Source organism: Juglans microcarpa x Juglans regia, chromosome 6S (genome assembly GCF_004785595.1).
Source record: "Juglans microcarpa x Juglans regia isolate MS1-56 chromosome 6S, Jm3101_v1.0, whole genome shotgun sequence".
NCBI lineage: Eukaryota > Viridiplantae > Streptophyta > Magnoliopsida > Fagales > Juglandaceae > Juglans > Juglans microcarpa x Juglans regia.
The window spans coordinates 14298963-14326878 of NC_054605.1; the positions used below are offsets into that span (position 1 = coordinate 14298963).

At 38.9% G+C, this 27916-nt stretch overlaps 3 protein-coding genes across 3 annotated transcripts; 1 reads left to right on the forward strand and 2 right to left on the reverse strand.

Annotated features, from left to right (window-relative positions):
* Positions 1–390: 390 nt before the first annotated feature.
* Positions 391–5094, forward strand: LOC121236990 (ATP-dependent Clp protease proteolytic subunit-related protein 4, chloroplastic-like). Its single transcript, XM_041133535.1, has 8 exons — positions 391–698; positions 1414–1617; positions 2450–2505; positions 3448–3574; positions 3751–3828; positions 4157–4270; positions 4357–4464; positions 4800–5094. The coding sequence occupies exons 1-7, from the start codon at positions 450–452 to the stop codon at positions 4426–4428; spliced, it is 900 nt and encodes a 299-aa protein (XP_040989469.1). The 5' UTR covers positions 391–449; the 3' UTR covers positions 4429–4464; positions 4800–5094.
* Positions 5095–5789: 695 nt separating this feature from the next.
* LOC121236988 (histone-lysine N-methyltransferase, H3 lysine-9 specific SUVH6-like) lies at positions 5790–26977 on the reverse strand. The gene is given in 4 exon segments (XM_041133531.1): positions 5790–6384; positions 14799–16717; positions 16720–17805; positions 26829–26977. Coding segments are annotated over 2 exon segments (2928 nt in total). The 5' UTR covers positions 17765–17805; positions 26829–26977; the 3' UTR covers positions 5790–6384; positions 14799–14834.
* Positions 18829–24437, reverse strand: LOC121236643. Its single transcript, XM_041133080.1, has 10 exons — positions 24297–24437; positions 24086–24191; positions 23715–23951; positions 22650–23157; positions 21854–22567; positions 21554–21715; positions 21347–21445; positions 20596–20803; positions 19824–19904; positions 18829–19227 (listed from the first exon to the last, which is right to left on the reverse strand). Exons 1-10 carry the CDS (start codon positions 24435–24437, stop codon positions 18829–18831), a joined length of 2655 nt encoding a protein of 884 aa, XP_040989014.1.
* Positions 26978–27916: the final 939 nt, after the last annotated feature.

The following is a 27916-nucleotide window of genomic DNA, read 5'->3' on the forward strand; positions in this document are numbered from 1 at the left end:
AAAAAATGGACCACACCTTAAAAAAAAAAAACTATTATTTAATAGTAAGATTCACTTTTTTATAAATAACTTATATAAGTCTTGTCTATTTAAAATTTGTATATAACATTACTCTTAATTAATTAGACAAATTACATGTTTTAAAAGAATATATTGAAAAAAATTGATGGATGCAAGCCCAACTCAAAATTTAATATATAGGTTATGATGGTTACGTTTGGATAGTAAGGCATTCTGAGTATTATGTGAATAGTAATAAAAAAATTATAATAAAATATTAAACAGTACTAAAAATAATAATAAAATAATAAATCAGGCACTTAACAAAAGTGAATAATGGGCTCGGAAGCCCAATCTATGAACCCAAAGCCCACTACAATAATCCTTTTCTAGTTTAGCAATCCTCTGCTCTTCTCACTCACGCACCACCAAGTTACCAACTGCTAGCTATGGTGGCCGTCGTCACCACCGCTTCGAGCTTAGCGCTCCACCGGCCCTTGCTATCACCGCCCATCGCTGTAAATCCCATCCGCAACTCGTCTTCCTTCTCTCCCAAAGCCTCTTTCTCCAACAATTTCCTCCCTCCCTTCTCCGGTGGCAGCGTCTCCGCCGACTTCTCGGGCCACAAGCTCCGTCCATCGTCTCTCAATCCGGCGTCTTTTCCTCGCTCCAAGGGCAAGCGAGGTGTTGTCACCATGGTACAACCCTCTACCCAATTCCTATGCATTTTTTGAATTGTTCTGCAAGGTTTCTTTGTTAAGTTGTGATTGGGTTTGATTTTGATTCTTTTCCTCGCTTCAGGGTGTATGCATTTCCCGCAATGTCTAGTCGAATTTGTGTGTGTCAGTCAAATAGATTTTTCGAATGGTGGATTTTGATTAGAAGCTCGATTACGACGATTACCAAAACAACAAGTATAATAAGAAAGGAAATTTACTTATCAAAAAATAAAAAATAAGAAAGGAAATTTAGTATAAAAATTACAAATAATAAATAAACAATATAAAATCTGACTAAACCCCACCTACTAGATTCTAGCTTTAGAATAGACGAAGTAGCAAGGAATGAACTGGTGTATATGAGTTGATGTTCATAAGCAAGTAAGCTGATGTTTATTTATTGTCTAACCATTAAGAGTTGTAAGAGTTGCTATGAAGTATGAATGATGTATATGTGATACTCCTGTTCCTGTTGTATAAGCACCTATTAAAATCTTTCATTTCTTTCAATATATAACAAGGTATTGTAAAACAACTATACGTGGTCTACCACCCCATTGTTATTTTCCTGGTTCTCTTAATTTGATTTTCCTGTGAACAATATGAAGTTGTTTTGCTTCGTATTGAATTATTTATAATTCACAATAAGATATCAGATGCGTCAGTCCCCTTCTCCTTATGTATTTGTGGACAGGTTATTCCATTTTCAAGGGGTAGTGCATGGGAGCAACCTCCTCCAGACTTGGCATCTTACTTGTACAAAAACCGGATTGTTTACTTGGGCATGTCTCTTGTTCCTTCCGTCACAGAATTGATACTGGCTGAATTTTTATACCTTCAGTATGAAGATGTTGACAAGCCTATCTATCTATACATAAACTCCACTGGAACAACCAAGGTCAATAATTTTCTTTAGTCTCTCTAGTTTGTTTCTGAAACTTTACTAGGACATTATTTTTGTATGTCTAGTATGGATATATTATCATATATATAAATTGATTAGCAAGGTTTGGAATTCAGAGTTTGATTCTTCCATGTAAAACACTATCCTTCCTTTTCTCCTTTTCAAATTTATAGTAAAAGAAATCTGCTGTTCCTTTTTATCAAATTAGTTTGAAATTGGTTTCCCTTGCTATGGAAGATGAGAAGAATGAAATCGTTGCTCAATCTCTACAACGAAGGCTTCTACCTTGGAACATTGAGTCTTCTCTATTAGGCTTGACTTGGAACCCCCACATAGAAAAATTCTATGGATGGATAAACAATTATAGAACTTTTGTTATGTGGGGGTTTTATGAGATTTTTTTTATATATGAGAGCTATAATGACTCTTAGACCTTAAATTGCATGTAGACACTATTAATTACGGTGGAAGGAGGTACAGTGAGGGGAAAGGTATACACTTATCAGCAAATTAGTGATGGTTGTATTAATGGCTGTCATGAGCACTAGCCTTTTTCTCCAATAGTAAGAATCCCCCAACCATAGGGTCTTGTTCTTTGAATTTTGAGAGTAGAGTATTTTCTTTGCCTTTTAAAACATATGTAATAATATTGAATATAAATATTTTGCCTCTTTTTTTTTATTATGTCGTAGTAAAGTGATCCAAGTTCTAATAAGAAACTATTCTTTCTATTCTAAGCTTGAAGAAGGAAGAGATGAGAGGACCAAATATCAGGTTTTTTCATGCAACAATTTTTTAATTTAATAGCGTTTTTTACTTTTTTCAGGGCGGCGAGAAGTTGGGTTATGAGACTGAGGCTTTTGCGATTTACGATGTTATGAGGTCATTAATGTTTATACTTTACATTAGTGCATAACAGTCATCTATTTTATCTGTCTAATTATGCTGAATGGTTCATATGATCATTTATTTAACTAGAGGGATGACATAGAGCCTTTTTACCCTCTAGTGTTCTCTTGGCCACATGATGAGTTTAAAGTTTGTGATCAAGAATGTTTTGACTGGTTCCGATATCACCTCATTTTACGTTTTGTGAATCATGCCGAGGCTTCATAGTAACTTGCAGACATATACATGCAATAAAATCTCACTTGACATCTACCTATCTGGCCAGTAGATCCGGCTGATGAAATCTCACAAAAATTCCATAGTCCAATGTTTTATTTTTTCTTTTTTGTTGTTATTGTTATTTTAAAAAACAATTATGGTTTTTTGTTATATGAAACTCGGAAAAACAAAACTAATTCTGCTCTAAATGATGAATAGTGACCTCATAACAGTAGTCTGGAAAAAAAAAAAAAAAACTCAGAACAGTCTTACACTTGGGAATCAAATGAATGTTCCACACCTGGCTTACCTGGTTGGGCAGGTTAAGACAGTATTTAGACAAAAGGACTGCCACCAAAAATCTTTATGCATCCTAGCAAAGTGTATTTTATAATGGGGTGGCTCCAACTTTGCCCTCAATTTTGTAGATAGCATTATCTTGATCTGTAAGGACTCCATAGTTTTGCTTATCCGTGTACTTGTGCTAGCCCATTTGCACACTATAGTTACACAAGTTTTCATCTCATTCATCATTTTCTTTTTTGGTTTAGTTGATGATTTGTAGCCTTTGTTTCAGTATCTCTCTTCTGGTAAAATTCTAAATAAGCATTGTGGAATAATTGTGTTTGCAAATCAACTGCAGCATTTATATTAGATTCATGGATTTATAAATGCTGTATGTTGTGTCTATGACAGTGGTATTCTCTTCCATTGCAGGTATGTCAAGCCACCTATATTTACTCTGTGTGTTGGAAATGCTTGGGGAGAAGCAGCCTTACTTTTGGCTGCTGGTGCTAAGGGAAACCGTTCTGCTTTGCCCTCATCAACAATCATGATAAAGCAGGTTTTTGTTTTTTGGATTTGTAATGCTTTATCATTTTGTTCTTTCAGTCTTTGCCTTCTGTGTCAAACTTGCATATCTTTTTAGCCAAGCTGTATTTTGCTATTTATATGATATAGTGGTTAACCTGTGTTAATTCCTTATGAAAATTATGGTCTTCTATTTCAATCGATCTGCAGCCAATTGCCAGGTTCCAAGGTCAAGCAACTGACATTGACCTAGCGAGGAAAGAAGTGAAGAATGTGAAGGCAGAGCTGGTATGTTTTGTAATTAGTAAAAGCGCACATTTCTCCTCTTTTATTGTTCCATTCTCAGCCACATTTTCTACTCAATATATTTGACGTCAAAAGCTGGCCAATGCCCAGTGTTTTAACTTGTATTCCAGTTTAGGGTCTTGCTTCGGGAGACAGGGCAAAGGAATTTCTCCCCCCCCCCCAAGAAAAAACAAAGAACCGGATCCATAATTGGATCTTAACAACTCTGATTTCATTACAACTTGACTGACAGGCTTTAGCAACTTGGCATTTTTTATCCATTTAAACGTGAGCCAATATATCACCTGACAGTTTTGCTATTTAATTGGAGGTTAATCTCCTTGCAAAGCATGTTGGAAAATCACCTGAGCAGATTGAAGCTGACATCAGGCGCCCAAAATATTTCAGTCCCAGTGAAGCAGTTGAATATGGCATCATTGATAAGGTGTCTCTGGCAGAAAGATTACTGCTTTACTCTCTGTCCTACTTATCATAGATCAATAAATTGATATTTCCATTAACTTTGTCCAGGTACTATACAATGAAAGGAGTTCTGAAGACCGGGGAGTTGTCTCTGACCTGAAAAAGGCGCAACTTATCTGACACAGGGAAAGCATGATTATCGCATGGAGTATTCAGTTAAAGCAGAGCCACAAATTCTCATCAGACTGGATTTTTACGCTGTGCAGTAGCTGGATACCAAACACCCCCTTTTCACTGGCATTCTTCGTATTCCTTTACACTACTTGTGCTTTTTTGTGCACTGTTGTTCATGCCATTCTACATATTTGACAGCAGTCAGACTTGAGTATTTGACTACATATTGGAAATCCCGGTCATTAAGCATTGATTTACTGTATGTTATTGGTGATCAAATAGATGAAAAACACGTGTGGTATACGTGTTTGTAAATTGGTTTGCTCCGTGCTGTGGTTTTACCTTTTCCATTTTTATTTTTGCTCATACGTTATCAGATTGAAGTTTATACAAAGATCAGCTTCCTGATAGCCAGAGCAAGTTGCCCTGTATGAGAAGAAATATGAGCATAAAGTGGCTGATAGAGACAGCCATGGAAATCCCATAAGAGTGGAGAAAACTCAAACAATTGGCAGTTTAGTTCATGTATGAACCCCAAAGGATGTATTCTAGTCCGACCATGTCCTTCTTGATGTCAAAAGGTGTAGCTCAAGTGTACCTATGTGTAATAACTAATTTTTATGGTGCTCTTTATTATTAATGAGACGTTAAAATTTGAATCATGTTTTAAAAGATGGGGGGCGATTGCAACTTTTTTGTACTTTGGGAAGAACAGTATCAAAATTGAAAATTTAGTTAGTACAAAAATTTGATGTTAATTTCTACAAAAGATCTTACCAAAAAAAAAACTTATAACTTGGCATTATTTACTTTGATAGATCAAATCTACTTTACAATAAAAGAAAAAAAGTTCTAAAATTTAATATATCATATTAAATTATGTCAATTTGTAAGTTTTATTTTGAAAGATCTCTTCCGGATTAGGTCGGAAAAATTTGTAGAAGCGATAAAATATTGAGATTGGTGAACTTAATTCTTCGGGTGCATCATATAAACCCTCAAACTACCGTCCAACATACCCGAGAGCTGTGGGAACTACTCCTCGATCAGGTTTGGGCATCAAATAATAAATAAAAGGGTGGCATTACCTCCAATTTATAACGAAAATACAACAATTTCCCTTTCGCTGATAGAAAAAAAAAATTCAAAAAATAAAGACACATTTTAAAAATTGGAGAATTCAGAAGTCAAAAAGGACATAATATGTATCCATCGATGAAGGAAATTCAGAAGCTTAATTTTGATGCAACAATGAGGAGGACTTCTCCATTGCTCTGTGACCCTATTTTGAAACCACCATGAATATGCGCCTCCTCCAGGCAAAAAATATTACAAAAAATAAAAACTGCAAGCATAGGCTATACATGTTTCAACATTCAGATCATAAATCTGATATCAAGAAAATCATATGTACATAGCACAAAAAATCCAGGCTCATTCATCTCTGAAGAATGGATCAGCCAAAAACCAAAGTGCCATAGTAAACAGCCAGTTATTGATTCTGACAATTATTTCTGTCACCAAGTACAACATATAAAATGCAACCATACTGAGTAGTTTGTTTAGACCGATGTCACTTGCATTTGGAAATATAGTCCTCTCCATAAGCAAGGATTCATAACCATCTGGTTGCCAATGGCTGATCAGCTCAAACACAAAATTCAAGTACAATCACAGGCACTGGCAATAAGCGCACTCAGAAACAGCATATAACTTGGCATCGGTGGCTGGCATGAAGCCAACCCATATGAAGCCCAAAAATTACCCAGACACCATACAATGTCTGACTTCCATACTGTGAATTTTACCTCCATAACACTAAGATTCTTCCCCATCATCGTCTTCTTTCCCCTACATTCTTTAGAACAAAGATGAAAATCCTTTTTGTACCTCCAAACAAGACCACCACTAACCCACGAAACAAGCTGCTCCACCCATGTCCCTAAACTGAAGGGTAAATTCCTGCTCAGATCAATACTTTTATCATTAACTTCCCCTCCTTTAAAAAGAAAAATAGAGCTGGAAATATAGCACTACACTAAAGAATTTTTTTTCTATAGTTTAATGGTATTCCTTTTTCAATGACAAAACACATTGAAAAATAATTGTTAGCAACTAAGGTTTTAAGGACATGAACACTTTGCAACGTGAAGAAGTTATTGATGGGCATCATGCAATAAATCCTAGCCACCATTCATACCTAAGTCCATTAAATGTCGTCTGCAACTGAATATAAGACATGTTCTGACTTAACAAGAGCATTATTTGTCGGTTGAAAATTGTGCACAAAACTATTGGTGTTCAATGGTAAATTTTATTTTCAATGGCAAACCAAATTTTACTAAATATTCATAATTTCTGCCCACACTTACTAACACTGTAAAGTCCTCCAACTAAATAACTAAGACATTAAAGCACCTAGGGCATACAACCCATCTAAGCAGGGCAGCTCAAAAAGGTGAGCCAAAGAAATTATTTTTGATAAGTAAACAGCCGATCCAAATAAAAAGGTGAGCCAAAGAAATAAAAAGGAAAAAGAAGAAAAATAAAACATAAAAGAAATTGCAGCTCAAAACTAAAGTTCAGAGCTTCTCTTTTTGTTTGACAATGGTATCAGAAGCTTTGGCTCGGCTAGTTCCTTGGCTACATGCAGTCTCCCCATCCCACATACATAGAGCAATTAACAGACCACACTTATATATATAATTGGTTATTTATAAAAAAATATATATATAATTGGTCGAAATGGGATTCCTCAAAAGGGAGATGGCAGAGAAGTGTTGGGTTCGAATGAGGAAACATTGATGCAGGCATTGGCTATTATGGAGGAAAAAGTGGGTTTATTGCTGGAAGATATATTTTGGATGAAACGGTGCGTTAAGGGGAAGGGGATTATGCAGATGGGTCTGGGCCGGGAGATGGGCTCTAAAGAGGGGTTGGGAAGTGATAAGGCCAAGGGTCAGGGTGCATCGCAGTTGGGCCTGGGCAGGGTTTCGGATCCAAGAGCAGAGAGGGGCTGGTTGAGGGTTGCGGTTCAGGCTGGGCCAAGGAAAGAATCCAGGCTGGGCCAGAGTTTAGGCCCAAAACAAGTTTGGAAGCCGCTGTATGGGGAACAAGCCGATATTTCAGGGCAGGGCTGCAGTCATCCTCCTGCGATGCTGGCACGTGACCTGCCAGACCCCACACCGACACAGAAAGTGTCGCCGTCGACCACCTTGGTGGGTTGGAACAGTCACAATGTTGGGAGGAAGCCGAGGAAGGTGAGCTGGTAGAGGAGCTCGACGGCGGGGATGTTTCAGCTGAGGAGATCAGGCTGTCTTCTGTGAAGTCTAGTCCTTCAGAGGGAGAGGTTCTTTCGAGGGAGATTGTTTCGTGGAAGGGTGGCACGGATGTTGGTGGAGAGGGTGAGGGTGGCATCGGGAACTCAACAGAGGTGTGGTGTGGTGAGTTACAGTTGGCTCGACTAACAGGGGCAGGGCTCTTAGACTCTGTTCATAAGGAAGTTAAGAAGGGTGGTGGCGTTATAACAGAGGTGGGGTCTGAAGGAGACTCAGTGGATTCTCAGTTAGTGTGTGGCGAGAGTGGGGGAGCTGATATGAAGGAGATGGGTAGTCCCATTCCTCTATGTGCTATTCTACCTAGTTCAGTTCCTCAATCTTTGGATTGGGTGCTAAAAAAGGTGGCGAAGCTACAGCAGTGGGTAGGGATTTCTTGCGAGGGCTATGAGGAACAATTTAAAGCCCTCTTGGTGGCTATCGAATCAGGCAGATCAGCGGCTTTGAAGTCAACAGTTAAAAAAGACAAGGAGTTGAAAAGAATGATGTTCACTATCAACTATGATAACAAGGAGAGTAGTGTTGGGAGGGAAAGGGTGAAGGGGCAGGGGAGTTGTTTATCTTATGAAGCCTAGAATTTTATCGTGGAATGTTAGGGGGATCAATGATGTTAACAAGAGACTCCGCATCCGATCTCTTCTATGCAGTTGGAAAGTTGATGTTGTGTGCCTTCAAGAGACCAAATTGTTTAATGTCAACAGAAACATTATTCGAAGTTTATGGGGCTGTTCGTATGTGGGGCTGAGCTATTTAGCCTCTTTGGGGGCCTCAGGAGGGGTGTTATTGATGTGGGATAGAAGAATGGTAGAACTAGTAGAGGTGTGCATTGGGGATTATTCTATTGCTGGTTCTTTCAATAATATTGTGGATGGATGGGGGTGGGCACTCGCGGGAGCGTATGGGCCTAATGTGGATAGTGAAAGAAGATACTTGTGAGAAGAATTGGCAGGTTTGTTCTCTTTATGGGAACTTCCTTGGGTCGTGTGTGGGGACTTAATGTCGTTCGCTTCCCTTGTGAGAGGGAGGGGGCCTCTTTGTTAACAAGGGTGATGGAAGAATTCTCGGAATTGATTGTTTATCTTAACTTGATTGATCTCCCTTTGGTTGGGGGTTGTTTACGTGGTCTAACAGTAGAGGGGGGTCAAGGTTGGATAGATTTTTAGACTGCATTTGGATGTTGAAATGAATTGAGTTGAGATGATAAAACATTGTTAGAATATTATTTTTTAATATTATTAATATTTTAGAATTTGAAAAAGTTGAATTGTTTATTATATCTTGTGTTGGAATTTGAAAAAGTTGTAATGATGAATTGAGATGTGTTTAGGTTCCAAACATACCCTTAATCTCTACTTGTTGGGAGACTTAGGCCCAGTTTGTATTCGTAAGTCATCTCAAGTCATTTCAACTCATTTCAACTCATCTCACTACTATTCATTATTATTCATTAACTTTAACTCACAAATCTCACTACTATTCATAACTCATCTCACTACTATTCACAACCCATCTCAACCCATCTCAACTCATCTCAACTCATCTTTGAATCCAAACGATACCTTAGTATCCGGATTTATGTCAGAAGAGACTGCCACGGGTATGCTCAGATCATTTTCCTATTTTGTTAGATTGTGGAGGTATTCATGGGGGTCGATGTTATTTCAAACTTGAGAATATGTGGCTTCAAACGACTGGCTTCAAGGAGAGGGTGAGGGATTGGTGGGCTTCCTATTCATTCCTTGGCACACCTAGTTTCATTGTGGCTAGGAAGCTTAAGGCTCTTAAGTTGGACCAGAAAAAGTGGAATATTGAGGTTTTTAGACATACGGATGAGCAAAAGAGTCTTCTTTGGGATGAGTTGCATTCTCTAGAAGTAGGGGGTCGATGAAGAAGCTTCCCTGAGAAAGATTGAGGTGGTGGCGGAGTTATAGAAGGTGTTGTTGTTAGAGGAAATTTCTTGGAGACAAAAATCTAGGATGACATTGCTGAAGGTGAGCAATAAATGAACTAAGTTCTTTCACAAAATGGCAAATTCTCACAGGCGTAACAATGTAATTGAGGCGATTCATTCCAATAATATGGTGTATCAGTCCCCAGAGGATGTTCAAGATCATATACTATTATGAGGAGCTCCTCAAAGAAATGGCGGAGTGGCGTCCTAAACTGGATGGGTTGTCTTTCGATCAGCTGGACAATAGTGTTGCAAGTTGGTTGGAGAGACCTTTTGAGGAATCCGAAGTGCATCAAGTGGTGTGTGGTATGTGTAAAGACAAGGCCCCGGGCTCGGACGGATTTTCTTTGGCTTTCTTTCAAGAGTGTTGGGAAGTAGTGAAGGTTGATGTGATGCAGGTTTTTCAAGAGTTATATCTTTGCCAAAAGTTTGAAAAGTCCCTTAATGCCACCTCTATTGCTCTCATCCCGAAGATTGCAGGGGCTATGGAATTGAAATATTTCCATCCTATAAGTTTGGAAGGTGAGATTTATAAAATCATTTCGAAGGTGCTAGCAAACCGCATGTGTTTGGTGATGGATAAAATAATTTCTAAACCTCAAAATGCCTTTGTTCGGGGTCAACAAATTTTGGATTCGGTTTTGATAGCAAACGAGTGCTTGGACAGCCGGGTGAGGGAGGGTAGACCGGGAGTCCTTTGTAAGTTGGACATGGAGAAGGCCTATGACCATGTGAGCTGGGATTTTCTGCTTTATATGTTAAGGAGGTGTGGCTTCGGAGATAAGTGGTGTGGTTGGATTAAATATTGTGTTTCAACCGCTAGGTTTTCCATGCTTGTTAACGGCAAACCATGAGGATTTTTTCAGAGTTCGAGAGGTTTGAGACAAGGGGGTCCGTTATCTCCTTTCCTTTTTGTTTTAGTAATGGAGGCTTTAAACCGTATGATGGAAGCTGCTGTAAGGGGTGGTTTCTTGGCTGGTTTTTCAGTGGGAAGCACTAGCAACAGGTTATCCATCTCCCATTTATTGTATGCAGATGACACTCTAATTTTCTGTGATGCTGACAGTGGAAATATTCAAGCTATAAGGGCTGTACTGTTGTGTTTTGAAGCGGTTTCAAGCCTCAAGGTGAACTTGAGAAAGTCGGAATTGGTTCTGGTGGGGGAGGTGGGGAATATTTACTATTTAGTTGATTTGATGGGCTGTAAAGTGGCAACTCTCCCTATGAGTTACCTCGGTCTTCCCTTGGGAGCCTCTTTTAAAGCAAAATCTATTTGGGATGGAGTGGTAGAGAAGGAAGAAAAAAGGTTGTCAAGGTGGAAGCAGCTTTATCTTTCAAAAGGTGGGAGGTTAACTCTTATCAAGAGCACTCTCTCCAATCTTTCTACGTACTTTCTCTCTTTATTTCCTTTACCAGTGGGGATGGCTAATCGGATTGAAAAACTTTTTAGGGCCTTTTTGTGGGGAGGTATGGGTGAGGAATACAAGTTTCATCTTGTGGGTTGGCCAAGAGTGTGTTGTCCCAAGGAGATGGGAGGTTTGGGGGTGAGTAACCTGATTACTTTCAATAAAGCCCTTTTAGGAAAGTGGTTGTGGAGATTTCAATTGGAGGAGGATTCGCTGTGGAAAATGATAGTGGATGGGAAGTATGGCTGTGATTGGGGGGGTTGGTGTTCTAAGGAGGGTAGGGGGACTTACGGTGTCAGTCTTTGGAAGTTTATTGGAAAGGGGTGGAAGGAGTTTGTAACACATACCAGTTTGGAGGTTGGTGAGGGCACAAGGATCAGTTTCTGGTTTGATAAATGGTGTGGCAAAAGAGCCCTGTTTTCTGCATTTCCAAGAGTTTTCAGATTAGCCAAAAATCAACAAGCTGTCATGTCAGATGTGTTGTACCGAGCCAATGACACAATGTATTGGAACCTGTCCTTTTCCAGAAATGTGCAGGATTGAGAAGTTGAGGAGATAACAGGTTTTTACAGTGTTTTGTATTCCAGGAAGATAGGAGGTATTGTGGGAGATAGAATGCTGTGGAAACACTCAAAGAACAAGAAATTTTCGGTCAAATCCTTCTACAAGGTGCTGCAAAACCACCAGCCCTTAGTGTTCCCATGGAAGGGTATATGGAGAGTCCCGGTTACACCTAAAGTTGCATTTTTCGTTTGGACTGTGGCTTTAGGTAAAATTCTGATGGCTGACAACGTAAGAAAACGAGGGATAATTATTTTGTAGTGGTGCTACTTGTGTAAGAAAGATGGTGAATTGATTGATCATATTTTTCTGCATTGTGAGGTGGCAAGGGAGTTATGGGATGGCATTATCAGTAGGGCTGGGTTGTCATGGGTTGTGCCCAGGAGTGTGGCGGAACTTCTAGCTTGCTGGAATAGGCAACATCATAGTTCTCAGTTGGCTGCGACATGGAGGATGGTCCCTTTGTGTTCATTGTGGTGTATTTGGTTGGAAAGAAACGAGAGATGCTGCAACAACAAGGAGAGAATAGTGGGGGAAATCTGGAACTTTTTTGTATTTTCTTTGGTTCAATGGTTTTCTGCTATTGTATTAAAGGGAGGGAATGTTCATGAGTTTTTACTTTCTTTTCAGCTTGCTAGAGTATAATTAGGTGTCTCTTTTGTATACTACCTGTGTACATGGGCTTTGCCTAGTTGCATTCGATCAATAAAGTTTATTACTTATCAAAAAAAGAGAGAGAGAGAAAGACTGATAGCGACAACTCAACCAGGTGAGACATCTCTTACTTACTATTTAATTTACCGAAAATAAATAACTTTCTAGATCGTACCTTGATTTACAACCCAAACCAATAAACACTAAACGTGTCACAAGGTTTACACACTTTGAGATATTGACAGGCCATGACTCCAGTGGGCACCAAAGACCTTCAACTTAACTGTTTATACCTCTGAAAAGCTTACTATATAAAATATATAGATTTGATAGGTAACAACAGCCTGAGAAATCCCAGTATAATCCCTCCCAGTGACCTCTCTTTGCCTTCAAATGCCCTCTTATAAGCATCACACAAAAAAGGCATATAGCCAACAAGTCAACCAAAGACTTGTCTATAACCAGATTAACACCAGTAATGGAAAAGAACTAAAGAAGAGAGATCAAGTGCAACAGACAATGCAAGTAGAAAATTATCCACCGCCTTTCATGCTCGTATAGAACCAGCTCAAGTAGAATATTTTCAGATTTAATGATAATTATGAAATATAGAAACAGATGAGAACAAAACAAATAAAACGAATTTTATTTGTCCCTGTCTAATTAGTGGACAAATTCCAAAGCCCATCATTAAATGACAAAGATTTATACAGTAACTTCCTAGAATTTATGAATTGAGAAATGATAACTAAAGGGAAGCAGCTATAGAAAAGACACTCCATAGGTCAATTCCTAAAAGTGTCAATCCGAAAGTGGGTTTAAACAAATCTTACCACATCTATGGAAAATAAAGGAACGCGATGATAAGAATTAGTGATGTCTGGATGTGAAAATTCTTGGGACGAATTTGATGAAAAGTGAAGAAATGAAGTTGAGATGAAGTTTTAATTGTTTTTGTGAGAGTTATGGGTCCCATCTTGAAAATACATCGGAATAATCATTTTTGTCAGAAATATTTTAGAAAAATTATTATATAAACTAAAAATTTTAAAAACAACTCAAAATTGACGGCCACCACGGGAAGGTCTGGTGGTGGCCAGTGCTTAATACAAGCTATGTACTATTGATTTTTAATTTATATTAATTAAAATGAAAAAGTTTTTGGGTAAGATATTTTTGAGTTTTGTATGTTTGGCAGAGAAGTTGAAAAAAACTTGGAATTGTAGAGTGAAAACCACTCTACAATTTTGTTGCCAAACACGGGCTTAGCCCCAATCTTCAAAGAAGTGTACGTGATTGTGCAGTCCTGTGATACATACATGAAAACTGTTAGCCTTGTCAATAAGTGCCCTCTTAATTAACATTTCAAAAAATGCAAATTGGGATAACGTCCATAAGTAGTATATAGTGGCGTAACATTGTTATCCATATGAGAAGAATGTCAAATTGGAGAGAGAGAGAGACGGAGGGAGGGAGAGACAGAGAGACAGATGGGTAGGAAAGCATTCGACTTTGAGACTCGGTTTCAACCTTCAATTAAAGGACGTAATAAGCTTTGTTTGGAAAGTGTTTTGGGGTATTTGTGATTAGTAACATCCATAAACTGTTTTTGGATGGTTTGCAATGTAGCACCTGGAAAGTGTTTGGGAATATTTTTTAGTGGGGAGAGGGGGGAATTGAAAACAAGAAAGTTCAAACAAGAAAATCACTAAGCTCAGTGGTGGATCATCTACCCCCACCACATGTGGCTGGCCGCAAGGGAGGCGGGAGATACCCCCTCATAGCGCAGCAAAGCAGCCACGTACAAGGACAGGGGAGATCACTTCCTCCCAGTTCCTCCCTTGGCTCAAACATGAGGATATGCGAGATATGTCCCATCCCTCGCAGCTTGCCGTACAACAGGCTGCAGGCTGTGGGTGAGGAGGTGGGAGATCTCATGGCAGTATCTCACCCATCTTCCTTGGGTTCACCATGCGGCTGTAAGGAGGTAAGGAGCAGGACATCTCCCCATCCACCATTGCTCAAAGGCAGGCATGCACAGTAAAGGCCACACTTGCAGCAGAGGGGAACTATCACTACTGCACCACAGTGTTTTTTTTTTTTTTTTTTTTGGGGGGGGGGGGGAGATCTTCCTCAACATCTGTGCTTTTTTTTTCTTCTGTTTTATTTATAAATAAAATTATAGAACAAATTAAAGAAAATTGTCCTCTATAACAATTTTAAAACTTTTACTGAGAACATAAGTCTTATAACTGTCCTCAAAAACAGTTTTGGTTTTCTGTTTTTTTGGCTGCAATTTTAGGGGAAGCTGTTCTTGAAAAGAAACTTGTTCTCGACATTCAGCAAAAAAAGAATATTGTTCTTAAGGACAGTTACCAAACAATACCTTCATGTCTGCATATTAAAGTGAACCTTTAAGCAAGAATAAAAATAACTAGGGTTTTCACACGTAGAAAGCAAGAAAATCACCTTTTCTCCGTGAAATCCAACCGGCTGCACTTTGCCTCAATACATCCTGCCAGTGCATTCTATAGAGCCACAATAGCAACTCTTCTTTTTTATATTGCCATTTGAGTCACGAACCTGATCTATCACATAATTGTAATGGTAAGTCAGCTCCTGCAAAGGAGGAATGTTCTCAGCGGCAAAAAGCATTATGTGAGGAATTCTCCTATCATCACGATCATATAGGACATTTTGGGCATACAAATTGGGAGAGCAACTGTGGTTGATGAATCTCCCCACATTGCCATACTGTGCTGCATCAATAGTGAAGCCACCATCCTCCACAACTTCAGAGGAACTTGCTTGCACATCAGGCATAAGGGACGAGAGTCCATCCCAAAGAGAACTGTCATTGTAGAGATTCCCAATGTCAAACAGGTACTCATCATTACCAGTTCTTTGCTCAGCTTCCTTCTCTTCGAGGAGCTCTCCTATATACTCACATATAAAACTTCCAGAAGGAATGGAATTAAGGGATCTCACCCCCCATCCCCTCGATTTGGTTTTAAAAATTTCAAGCTGAAATTTGATACCACGCTGGCTAACTCTATTATGGCAAGAAGGAGGACACGAGCAAGAAGGACCACACTCATAGACAAGGGGCTTTGCTTCAACTATAGCACCATTATGGTTAAATGGGATTTCTCCACCATTCTTGACTGCACACAGACATCTCTCAGAATCTGAGCATCCATTGGTGCAGTTACAACCCTTAGGCTGTAGAGGGTGGCACCAATTGGGGTATATCATGCTAGTTATGTATGTAAATGGTGGAGGTTTTGCATCATCTATGGTATTCACAGCAGAAATGGGAATCAACTCTTTCCCTTGTGAGATATCATTTACACAGAGACCCTCCCTTATTTTGTATTTTTTGGACTTCCTGACTTCTTGCCAAGCAAGCTCTGGTTGACCAGGGATTCTGTCCAACTGAAACTTAAAAACCAGCTTACCATGCGGCCCCAACTCCTGCCAACATTTTCCCACCAAATATAGCCCATCATAGACATATGTTTTTCCATCTGAAGACTCGGAGCCACGGATCACCCTAACCGAATTCTTTTCATGCATGCTATTCTTCAAAGCGAGGTTTCCCCTTTCAAGCTTCTGATCTTCAGGTTCTTTATCTGTATTCATCACATTTCCTCCCTGGCCTGTATATATCAATGAATCTGAATTATCCAAAAGATCAGCATAGCCCCCAGATGCTACAACGCTAGTTGCAAGAATCTTCCCACCATGCTTTACATAATCTATACCACCCTGAATCGGACGATGAAGGCCAATAATATTAAGTTCAACCCTATAGTGAAACTCATCACCAACTTCAACTCCTGGAACAGATCCCAAGATTTGCTTTCCAGTGTTAACATATTTTTTGTTGTCTTTCAGAATCGCTGCTGCTTCAAAATCAATCCTCCTTTTCTTTTCCTTATTTTCCTTAGACTTTCCATTTTCCTTATTTTCCTTAGACTTCCCTTTTACCTTTGACTTTGCTTCTACTTCCTGCAAGAGCTTCCTACAGATGGCTTGAAATAGACGCAGTGTCTCCCTCACTTTGTTCCGGGTAACTACATCATTGTTTTGACCATTAGAACTTACACTCCATTCAATGGGAGGAACGTTTACTTCAAAACTACGTGGCCTTGGAGCCAAATGAAAGTCGTCATGTTCATCAACATCCTCAGCAGAATCCTCCTTTTCTGCAATAACCATTTGACCAACACTTTGATTAGCAGTGTTTCCTGTAACAAATGAGTTCTTTTTTTTAGACTTCACTACAGAATCTTTCGCTTCATGCTTTGTCCTCACAGCAGATTTATATTTTCCACTCTGTAGAAAACTATGTTTCTTCTCTTTGCTTTCACTTGTAGCACCAGATTGATGGGTTTATAGGCCCCCTTCCCCTTCTTCCAAGGACAATTTGGTGCAGCCATCAGACCTTGCACCACGACCCAGTCCAGCATAGGTTCCAAACTTTCATTATCTTTATCTTCCTCCAGCAGCCAGTTCTGATTTCCCGATATTTTGGAAAGCTTTCTCTTTATGCTCAAGTCCTCTCGGTAAACTACCATCTCCTTCCCCATTTTTTCTTCAAGTTCTCCAATGTCCTTGGATTCTTTTATGACATCTGTCTCGGACTGGCGGTCAACATTTCCCCGCAATTTGCTCTCCGGCACATTTTTATCTTGAACATCCTCTCCCATTAGCCTCACATTAGTTTCTATAGTCTTTTTGAACGTCCTGTCATCCATATCAGACTTCTCTTGACCCAAAATATTGTTCTTTGGAGAACTAAACACCTTCAGACTCTCTTTACTAAGACATGGAGCATTTCTTCCACACATGGGAGGGAAGTCTCTAATGGCTGAAACATTTATTCGAGGAGGATACCTTTTATCCATAGTCCCCCCGAAACCATTGCCATTAGGAACAGCACTAGAACCATCAGATGGTGAGAAGGATTTAAAACTACTTGGCGAAATCATTTCTTCTTTTGAAGCCGAAGCAACCACCAAATGTAAATCCTTCGATAAAGCCATGGCAGCATCTTCTAAACCCTTTACAGGTTCACTCAACCTTGCATTATTCAAAGCTTGTGAAGCTGGTGACTGTGATTCCACATGTTCAGCACTCACAGATTCAAGTCTATTAACTTGACCAGATGAAGCAACCACTTTTTCTTCCTCTGATGTCAAAACACTTTTTGGCTCAAGAGAGTGGGTTCTTCGTACAAAAGGTCCACATCCTGGTGGGAAATCACGAACAGAAGAAACTGAGCGCCTCTTATACTTGGGTAGACCGGTATGGCAAGAACAATCACCATTTTCCATAGACAATCTTCCCAATTTTTCTTCAGAATGGCCACTATTTACCGATGTAACTGTTTTAAGAGATTCTGGATGCAGCATATTGTCCATAAACCCCATTAGAACTCCCAAAATGAGTTAAAGCTGCAATCTAATATGACCTGAAAGCAAAAAGTATCAGTAAATCACACTAATACTGCCCATAAGGAAGTGTTAGTGAACTATACTAATTCCAAAGGTTAAATACCAAATGCAAATGCAACATGTCTTTAATCCGGTTAAATGCCAGACCCACATAGCGCGTCCCCATCACACGGATTGATAACAAGGTCGAAAACCGTCTTTACATTGGATGGTTTGGTGTTTTGATGATCCCTACCTTATTGACCGCAACTTCAGGTAAATCATCGAATTTTCACCAAGGAGACGTGGCTTCTAGAAATTGATTTTTTTTATCAGTAAGAAAATTTATTGATCCTCATAATTAAGTATAGCCCAAGTACACAGGTGGTATACAAGAGAGAAATACCTAATTACAGCCTACGAACAAAGAAAGAAGCATAGAAGTCATTATAGTTAACCCCCTCTAATACAATAGCCTTAGGTCTCGTTTAGATGTTGAGATGAGATGAGAAATCTGTGAATAGTAGTGAAATAGTTTGTGAATAGTAGTGAATTGATTTGAGTTAAGATGTTTTATGGGGTTTTGAAAAATAAGAGAAGAGAAAATAGAATAAAAATATTATTAGAATATTATTTTTTAATATTATTTTGTTTTGGGATTTGAAAAAGTTTAATTGTTTTTGTGTTTTATTTGGAAGTTTGAGAGAGTTGTAATGATTAGGTAATTATTAGATCAAAAAGTTGAAAATCTGAAAAATTTGAAATTGAAAAGTGTTTGTATTTGTGTTTGAGTGGTGTTTGGATGTTGAGATAAGACGAGATGGGTTGAGCGCATCTCAACATCCAAACGGGGCCTAAGTCTCTAATCCCCCCCCAACGAGCGTTCTCTATTTTCAAAACATCTTCCATTCTTCTCATTCCATACACACCACATATGACATAGGGGCACCATCTTCCAAACATCCGCTACTTGACGATTTCCCCGTGTTCCACACCAACAAGATAAAAGGTCCACCACCCTCTTTGGCATCACCCAAGCAATGTTCAGCCTTACAAAGATTTCATCCCATCGAGAATTCGCCACATCGCAATGGAGAAGTAGATGGTCCGTCGATTCGCCATGCCTTTTGCACATCAAGCACCAATCTATTATAAAAAAAACCACGCTTCCTCAACTTGTCCATGGTCAGAAGTTTCCCATGAGAGGCCAGCCAACCAAAGAAAGCAACTTTTAATGGCACTTTACACTTCCAAATGCTTCTCCTAGGGAAAAGAGTAGAAAAATGGGTAGACAAAGCATTGTACTGAGATCTAACTAAGAAATTCTTGTTCCTGGGGTGTATACACAGCAACTTGTCCTCCACACCACACTCCAAATTCAATGCATATAAGGTGCTAAAGAAATCAGAAATATCTCCCACTTCCCAATCTTGAACTGCTCTGATAAATGACACATTCCACTACAGCAGGCCATTCGAAGAGTCCATATAATCAGATACAGAGGATTTCTTATGCAATGCAATTCTAAAAAGATAAGGAAGGAAAAACCTCCTTGAGAACATCACCGCACCAAACATCAATCCAGAATCTGACCCTTGTTCCATACCCCACCACAAATCTGAAATTATGAATGAAATCCTCCCCTTCTTAATAAATTTCCATACTCCCACACCATACGATCCACGCACTTCATTAGAAATCCAACCTCCCCAAATGCTTCCAAATTTAGCGTCAACCACGGTCCTCCATAAAGTATCACTTTCTTGATTGTACAGCCACAACCATTTCCCAAGTAAGACCATATTGAAAATGCTCAACTTTCTAATCCCCAAACCTCTACAAGAAGGGGGGGTTAAAAATCTTGTCTTATTTAATCAAATGGAATTTTTTCTCATCCCCCAATCCACCCCACAAGAAAGCATTGAAGATTCTTTCCATCCTATTAGCCACACCAGCCAGAATCGGGAATAAGATAGTACATAGGGAGGTTAGATAACGTACTCTTAATAAGAATGATTCTTCCCCCTTTAGATAGATACATCATTTTCCAACCAACCAATCCATTCTCAAATTTTTCGATAACACCATCCCATATTACCTTGGATTTATGAGGGGCCCTCAATGGAAGATCAAGGTACTTCATAGGCAAAGAAGAAACCTTACAACCCAAGATTTAACCCTTTTTTTTTTTTATCAGTAACAATTTTATTCAAAGAAATAGGCATAAGCCCAAGTACACAGGACGTATACAAATGAAACACCTACAACTTCCAAAAATGAAAAGAAACTAACACCAGAAAACTAAAACAAATGCAGAAAATTATCCTCCATTACAAAAGCTTTAAGCCAAAAACTCAAAGTACTAAGAACAAATCCCTAAGCTCTCCCAATGAGCGTTCTTTATCTTCGAAGCATCTCCCATTTCTTTCAAGCCAAATGCACCACATAAGACAAGGAGGAATCATCTTCCAACCTCTCGCCGCCTTCTTACAGCCTTTCAAACCCTTCCACCCTACCAACAGATCCACCACATCTCTAGGCATTACCCAAAGTAATCCTGTCCAACTCAAAACCTCATTCCACAAGAATCTTGTCACTTCGCAGTGAAGAAAAAGGTGATTTACTGATTCTCCATCCCTTTTACACATAACACACCAATCAGCAATAAACAGACCTCTCCTTCTAAGCTTATCAGTAGTCAATACTTTACCCAAAGAAACCGCCCAACAAAAAAATGCAACCTTAGAGGGAACTTTCACTTTCCATATACTTTTCCAAGGAAAAACACAACTACTAAGACTTGACAAAATTCTGTAATAAGAAGAGACTGAAAACTTAGCATTTCCAGCAGGAATCCACTCCATACTATCCTCTCTTTTAAGCACCAACTTTGAACTGTAGAGTTTAACCAGCAGAGCCTTAACTTCATCCACTTCCCAGTCATTAACGTCCCTTGTAAAAATAATATTCCATTCAACCTTGTTGTTACTATTGCAGTAAGAATCATAAATAGTTGCATTATGATCCCTGGCAATTCTGAAAAGGGTAGGAAATTCCAGTTTGAGTGCAGTATCCCCACACCACAGATCATGCCAAAAGAGAATCCTCTTTCCATCTCCCACCTTCAATCTGAAATTATTGGAGAAGGAATCCCATCCTTTTCTAATAAATTTCCACAAACTAACCCCATAAGCTCCACTAGCTGCATTAGTACACCAACCTCCCCACAAACCTCCATATTTCACTTCTATCACATTTTTCCAAAGGGCTTTACTCTCCAATTGATATCTCCAAAGCCATTTCCCAAGTAAAGCTCTATTAAAAACTCTTAAATCTTTAATCCCCAAACCACCACGATCCAGTGGTTGACAAACCTTCTTCCAACTAACCAAGTGAAACTTCTTGTCCTCTCCATTGCCTCCCCATAAGAAATTTCGATATAAACTCTCAATCCTCTTTTCAACACTTGCCGGAAGAGGAAAAAGAGAAAGAAAATAGGTGGGCAGGTTCGACAAAGTGCTCTTTATGAGAGTTAGTCATCCCCCCTTAGACAAGTAGATCCTCTTCCAACCCGCTAACCTCTTTTCAATTTTTTCAATTACCCCATCCCATATGTTGACAGCTTTAAAAGAGGCTCCCAAAGGAAGCCCAAGATACCTCAAAGACATAGAAGAAATTCTGCACCCCAGTAAATTAGCCAAGTCTGATAAATTCTGAACATCACCCACCGGAACAATTTCAGACTTCGATAAATTAACTCTTAACCCCGAAACAGCTTCAAAACACAGCAAAAGTGCTCTTAAAGCACGAATATTATCCGAATCAGGCTCACTAAAAATCAAAGTGTCATCAGCAAATAACAAATGAGAGATCTTTAAACTATTCCTAATCTTATTACCCACCACAAAACTGGACAGAAAATTACCCTCCACAGCCTTCTCAATCATTCTACTCAAAGCGTCCATAATCATAACAAAAAGAAAGGGGGAAATAGCATTGTCTTGCCTCAAACCGCGAGAACAACAAAAGAAACCAGCCGGTTCTCCATTCACCAAAATAGAAAATTTTGAAGTCGAAACACAATACTTAATCCACGAGCACCATTTAACACCACAACCAAATCTCCTCAATAAATAATCAAGAAAATCCCAGCTTATATGATCGTAAGCCTTTTCCATATCCAATTTAATAAGAATACCAGCTTTCTCCACCTTCAATCTACTCTCCAAACATTCACTAGCAATTAAAACAGAATCTAAAATCTGCCTACCCTTCACAAAAGCATTTTGAGATGGTGAAATTATCCTCTCCATCACCCTACTCAAACGATTAGCCAGCACCTTAGAGATAATTTTATAAATGCCATTCACCAAACTAATAGGCCTAAAGTCTCTTATCTCCACAGCCCCTGCCTTCTTCGGAATAAGAGCAATGAAAGTAGTGTTCAAGCTCTTCTCAAACTTCATAAACGAGTGAAACTCGGCAAACACCTTCAAGATATCATCTCTAACAACATCCCAACACTCTTGAAAAAATGTCAAAGTAAACCCATCCGGACCCGGAGCCTTATCCTTGTCCATACCTTTTACCACATCTAGAATTTCTTCTTCTTCAAACTCTCTTTCCAACCACTCAGCATCCAACTGCTCTATAGAGTCAAAAGCAAGGCTGTCCAGTTTTGGTCTCCAAGAAAACTTTTCTGAAAACAACTGCTCAAAAAAATTCACAATGTGGGCCTTAACATCTTCTTCATCCGTAATCAACATGTCCCCATCACAAAGGACCTCAATCGCATTATATCTTCTATGAGAGTTAGCAATTTGATGAAAAAATTTGGAACACCTATCCCCCCTCCTTCAGCCACAACACTCTCGATTTTTGCCTCCATGAAATCTCTTCCATTAAGGCTAAATTTTCCAAATCAGAAACCACCCCAAATTTCCTGATTTTGTCCTCTTCCGATAACAACCCTTGCACCTCCTTCTCTTCCAAAGATTGCAATTCCTCCATAAGCCGCTTCCTCTTGGTATCCAACAACCCAAACTCCTCTTTATTCCATCTCATCAAATCTATCTTAAGCAATTTCAACTTTCTAGCCAAAACAAAACTAGGAGTGCCAGAAACATTATAAGAATTCCACCAACCTCTAACCTTTTCCCCAAAACCTTCAACCTTTAGCCACATGTTCTCAAATTTAAAATAACTTCTTCTACTCACAATTCCTCCACAATCCAACATAATGGGAAAGTGATTGGAACACAGTCTCGGCAAAACTTTCTGCGTCAAACCAGAAAAATGTGCTTCCCAAGAAGACGAGACCAGAAACCTATCCAACCTAGAAGAAGATCTGCCATTAGACCAAGAATACTCTCCTCCCACCAAAGGCAAATCTATCAGATTTAAATCAAAAATTAAATCTGAAAAAGAAGCCATAGCAGTTGACAAATAAGAATCCCTCGACCTCTCATTAGAAAACCGAGTATGATTAAAATCCCCATCGAAACACCAAGGTAAATTCCACCAACTACAAACACCCGACATTCATTCCCATAAATGAATCCTCCTACTATCCACATTTGGGCCGTAAACCCCAGCAAACGCCCACTCAAACCCATCCTCAAGATTCTTAAAATGACATGCCACCAAAAATTCCCCCACAAAGTGTTCCACCAGCTCCACCACCCTCCTATTCTACAAAATTATGATACCACCCGAGGCCCCATTAGAGACCAGCTCTACCCAGCCCGCACTACAACAATTCCACAAACTCTGAACAATGGCTTGATTCACAGATTTCAGCTTGGTTTCTTGAAGGCAAATAACATCGGCCTTCCATTGACGCAACCAATATTTCACCCTTAAACGCTTCCTATAATCATTTAAACCCCGAACATTCCAAGAAATGATTTTGGGCTTCATAACAAATCAGCAACAGCCCTTTCCTTACCTTTTTCCCTCCAAACACTCTCATCCTTAGACTTGTAGGTGATAGAACACTCCAACCTTTTAAGTTCCCTCTCCTTTTTTGCAGCAGATTTGGCCAAAGCAGGTTGACCCGCTTCTATAGCAATTAGAAGAGCTCTAAAATGTTCTTCAAATCCATGACAAGAAATCCCCACAACGTCTCTGATCTCTTCAACCTTCCTCAGAACCCAATCAGAAGAGTTACAAGGCCATTCAAGGCCTGTATTCATATAACTCAAAAGGGACAGGATTTACATTCTCATCAGATTCTAAAATCTCCCCTGTGACTCACACGAAACAAAGTCATCACCTCCCCCAAAACCAACTGAAGCTCAGAATTAATAAGAAGAGTACAGGGCACCTCTTCCACAGAAGAAATTGACCCCTTTAACCCTTCACTACCCTCCTCCAAGACCCCAGCCCTATCATCACAAGACAACGAAACAATTGCCTCCACAAACTAAGCAGGACTCGAACTCACAACTTCAACCGACAGCACTTCATCCTCCAACCCAACCTGCAAGGGCATACACAATGTCGAGATACTGCTAGAAGACCCCCCCACCTCCATCGACCCCTTCTGTGAAGACACTGACAGGATCAAACCCTTTTCCTCCCTGGGCTGGGCATACACCAGCTTCGCATCAGATAAATATCCCTCATCACTGTTCACGGTTGTCGATCTTGACAACTCCAAAGTCCCCATCGGCTCACACCTCACCGGCGACTTTTTCTATGAAGGAAAACCAGGACACTGACCATCGCCCATCCGCCGTAGCCAAAAGAGGAATCCCAGCGGCTATCTGGCGACAACAATCATTGATCCCTACTCCCATTGCACTATTCACCGCCGCAGAACACTCCACCAGAATGGTCCCCATCAATTCGCACCTCATCAGCGACCTTGTCTGAGGAGGTGGTCCAAACTCCTGAACAGGAGAAGCCACCGTAGCCGAAGGACGAAGCCCAACCCCATTCTGTCGATAAATTACCTTTGACACTGAGGACTTACCATTTGGGCCTCTATATGGCCCAACAAACTTACTCTCAGAAGGCTTATCAGCCTTAGGCCCGCACTTCACATTACCCAAGTCCATCAATAGACCCAAACCCTCATTTACAGAAAATAATAAGGAGCCAATTTTATCTTTCCAACTCATTAATTCCGCCCGTATGTGCCAGAGAGACCCCTCGAATTCCCCCACTTTTCTCCACATCTCGGAACTCCAACTGTCACCCTCTACTAAAGAGATCCTACGACTGTTCATCTCCTTCAAGACCTCCTCCTTGTTTCTTCCTGAAGATTCAACCAAATCACTCCTACTTTTGATATCAACATCAACAACTGCAAGTTTCTTAGCAGCAACTAAGTAAGGAGTTTCTCTAGAACTTTTCTCCCTCTTATCTCCAAAAGAACCTCTGTTTTCTTGAACCAAAACAAAAAGTCTAGACCCAACAATCTCATGTGCCTTCTTCATGAAACCAGACCAGCCAAAACCATTTCTCCCTTCAGTAACTACAATAATTCCTTTCCCCTTACCCTCACCCAGCTCAATCCCTTTAACAAATCTTCCAAAAGAATTATGAGAGAGTTGGATTAGGAAGACTCTATTACCCTCCCTTCTGGTCTGAAAAAAAGAGTTTTTACCCAAAAAACTCAGACAATCCTCAACCACCTTAGCCATCCAAACCACTGCATCACCACTACGGAAGAGAACCTTAATAAATTTCCTGCACTTTTCAACAATACTATAAAGATTACCCCCCCCCCTTCCTTCTAAACACAAAAGATTTAGCTTCCACCCCAAAACTGCACTCCATCGAATACCACCTCCTACCACACAACGCTGGAGCCAGAATAAACTAACAACAAAAAGCAGAAGAAGAAAAGAAGAGAAATAACAATGAAAAGAGGTAAAGAAATTTAACGTTTATTCCCGGGGTCAACCCCTAGGGGTTTGTACACCACCAAAGGGAGCACACCACCAAGACCAAGGCTCGTACCTCTCTGGTCAACCCCTAGGGGTTTGTACAAACATTTTTATTGGCTAAAACTATAAAAGAAAGGAAGGCTTGATAAAATTATGAATTATAGGATCTATGAGATTTTGGATTCCAGGGTCCAATACATTAAAAAAAGGAAATAAAACTCCATTGAGAAGATCAAACCAAAATTTGACCAGCAAAATTAACTTTCCCACCTTTTGGCGACTAACAAACAACATAGAAAACTAAAACAAATAGCAATCTGTCAAAGACCCAACTATTGATCCAAAATCCCTAAGACTGTTGGATATTAATTTGGTTAAACCTTTAACCCTCAACATCGTAACATTCCACCATGCTTTTGAACCCAACGTCCACGGCGGCCCACTCTATCGACATTAACCCGGTGGTAGCTCTTTCCCTTTTGGCGGCTTCACTCATCTATCAGTACTCAATGACTTAACACTATGCTCATACATAGTTCTAAGACATTTTAATCCAACCTATAGGTCACCCCCTTCGTGACTTGAACCTGTGACGTGGTCCCTTTTTTTATACCAATTGTTAAATAACCAATTATTGATCCAAAAGCTCTATGACTATTGAATATTAATTTGGTTAAACTTTTAACCCTCAACATCATAACACAATCGAACACCGTCATAACGTTATGTTTCCGCCAGATCCCCAAAACAGAAAAATCGACCACCATTAAGAAACTTTAACTATCCCATTTTCCAGTCTTCTCTCAACAACCAAAATAAATATAAAAAAAATAACAAACTATTTAGAAAATAACCTATACATCCTTCGACTTCAAGGAAACGATTTTAAAAATAAAATTAGCATATAATTTCGGCTTCTACGATGCATTAACCACTTAGGTAACAAATAAAAAAACGACCCGATACTCGTTTCGAACAGTTCCTTCACTATCCTCTAGTTTACCATCTGCCAAACAGAATTGAAAGAATCCCGTACCCAAATTTTAGCATATTAAGAGAAGAAAGTGGGAATTGATCCTCATTTTCGACGAAATTACGCACATGCATCCACTTTTACCAAGACTTATTACTCTTTTTTTCTTTTAACATAAAAAAATAAAAGGTACCTGAAAAACTTCGTGTACGAACATCTTCTAGTTCCTCGCTTCCTCAGCAACGGACTTCTGAAATAAAGCGAAAATGAGCCATTTCTTTCGTACTTTACAGGCTTACGGAGGATGAGAGACTGGAATGTACTTTTTCCGGATTTGCGGATCCTGAAAACGGCGTCGTTAAGATGTTGTGAGGACGGTAAATCCAGAGCCGTAATAAATACACTGACAAAAATGACTTAAAAAAACGGATGGCAAAATTTTGGCACCGCCCTGTTTACGTATACTTCTTGTCCGTATCCTAAGCATTTTTTTATTTTCAAGAGCATTGACGGTTGTTTATACATTTTCATATGTAAAATTATCTTTTTTTAAGAATGATTTTGTATAAAAAAAAAAAAATTCTCACGTTGGTTATGCATCTTTAAATTAAATAATAATAATTTATTTTTATTTTTTATTTGTTTTCTAAAATTATTTTTTTATATATATTTTACAATTAACATTTATCATGTATTATCAACTTAATACAAATTTTATGTATCAAAATCATCTTAATATAAATTCTATAAAGTTGATTTTAATGGGTAGAAGAGAGAAAAAAATAGTAAAATAATGTTTGAAGAATGAATAGTATTTCTTCAAATTTGAAGAAGTACTATTTATAGCTATGCAAAAATTTAGATATGCATAAATCAATGTGGATGAATTTAAAAACATATTCTTTAAATTTAAAGATAAAGATAAAGATGAAGAAGCCATTACTAATACTCTTAATAATTAAATTAGATAATAATATGCCCTTAACAACGACAGACAATAAATTTTCTCAAAAATAACCTTATAAATTAAATTGTTTAATGCGTCACAATACATCATTTTATAATACTTTATTGATAAGATTTTGAAATCTGTTTTTTATTATGAGAAATGATATTTACAATTTTAAAGTATGCAAGTTTTATGTACTTTTCTTAAAAAAACCGATAAACCTGGTATTAATATGAATTTTTTATATATTTTTAATGATAAATCTCTTCTTCTTTTTTCAAAATAATAAACTTGCATACTTTTAAAATTATATCTGATTTTACTTTTTTACT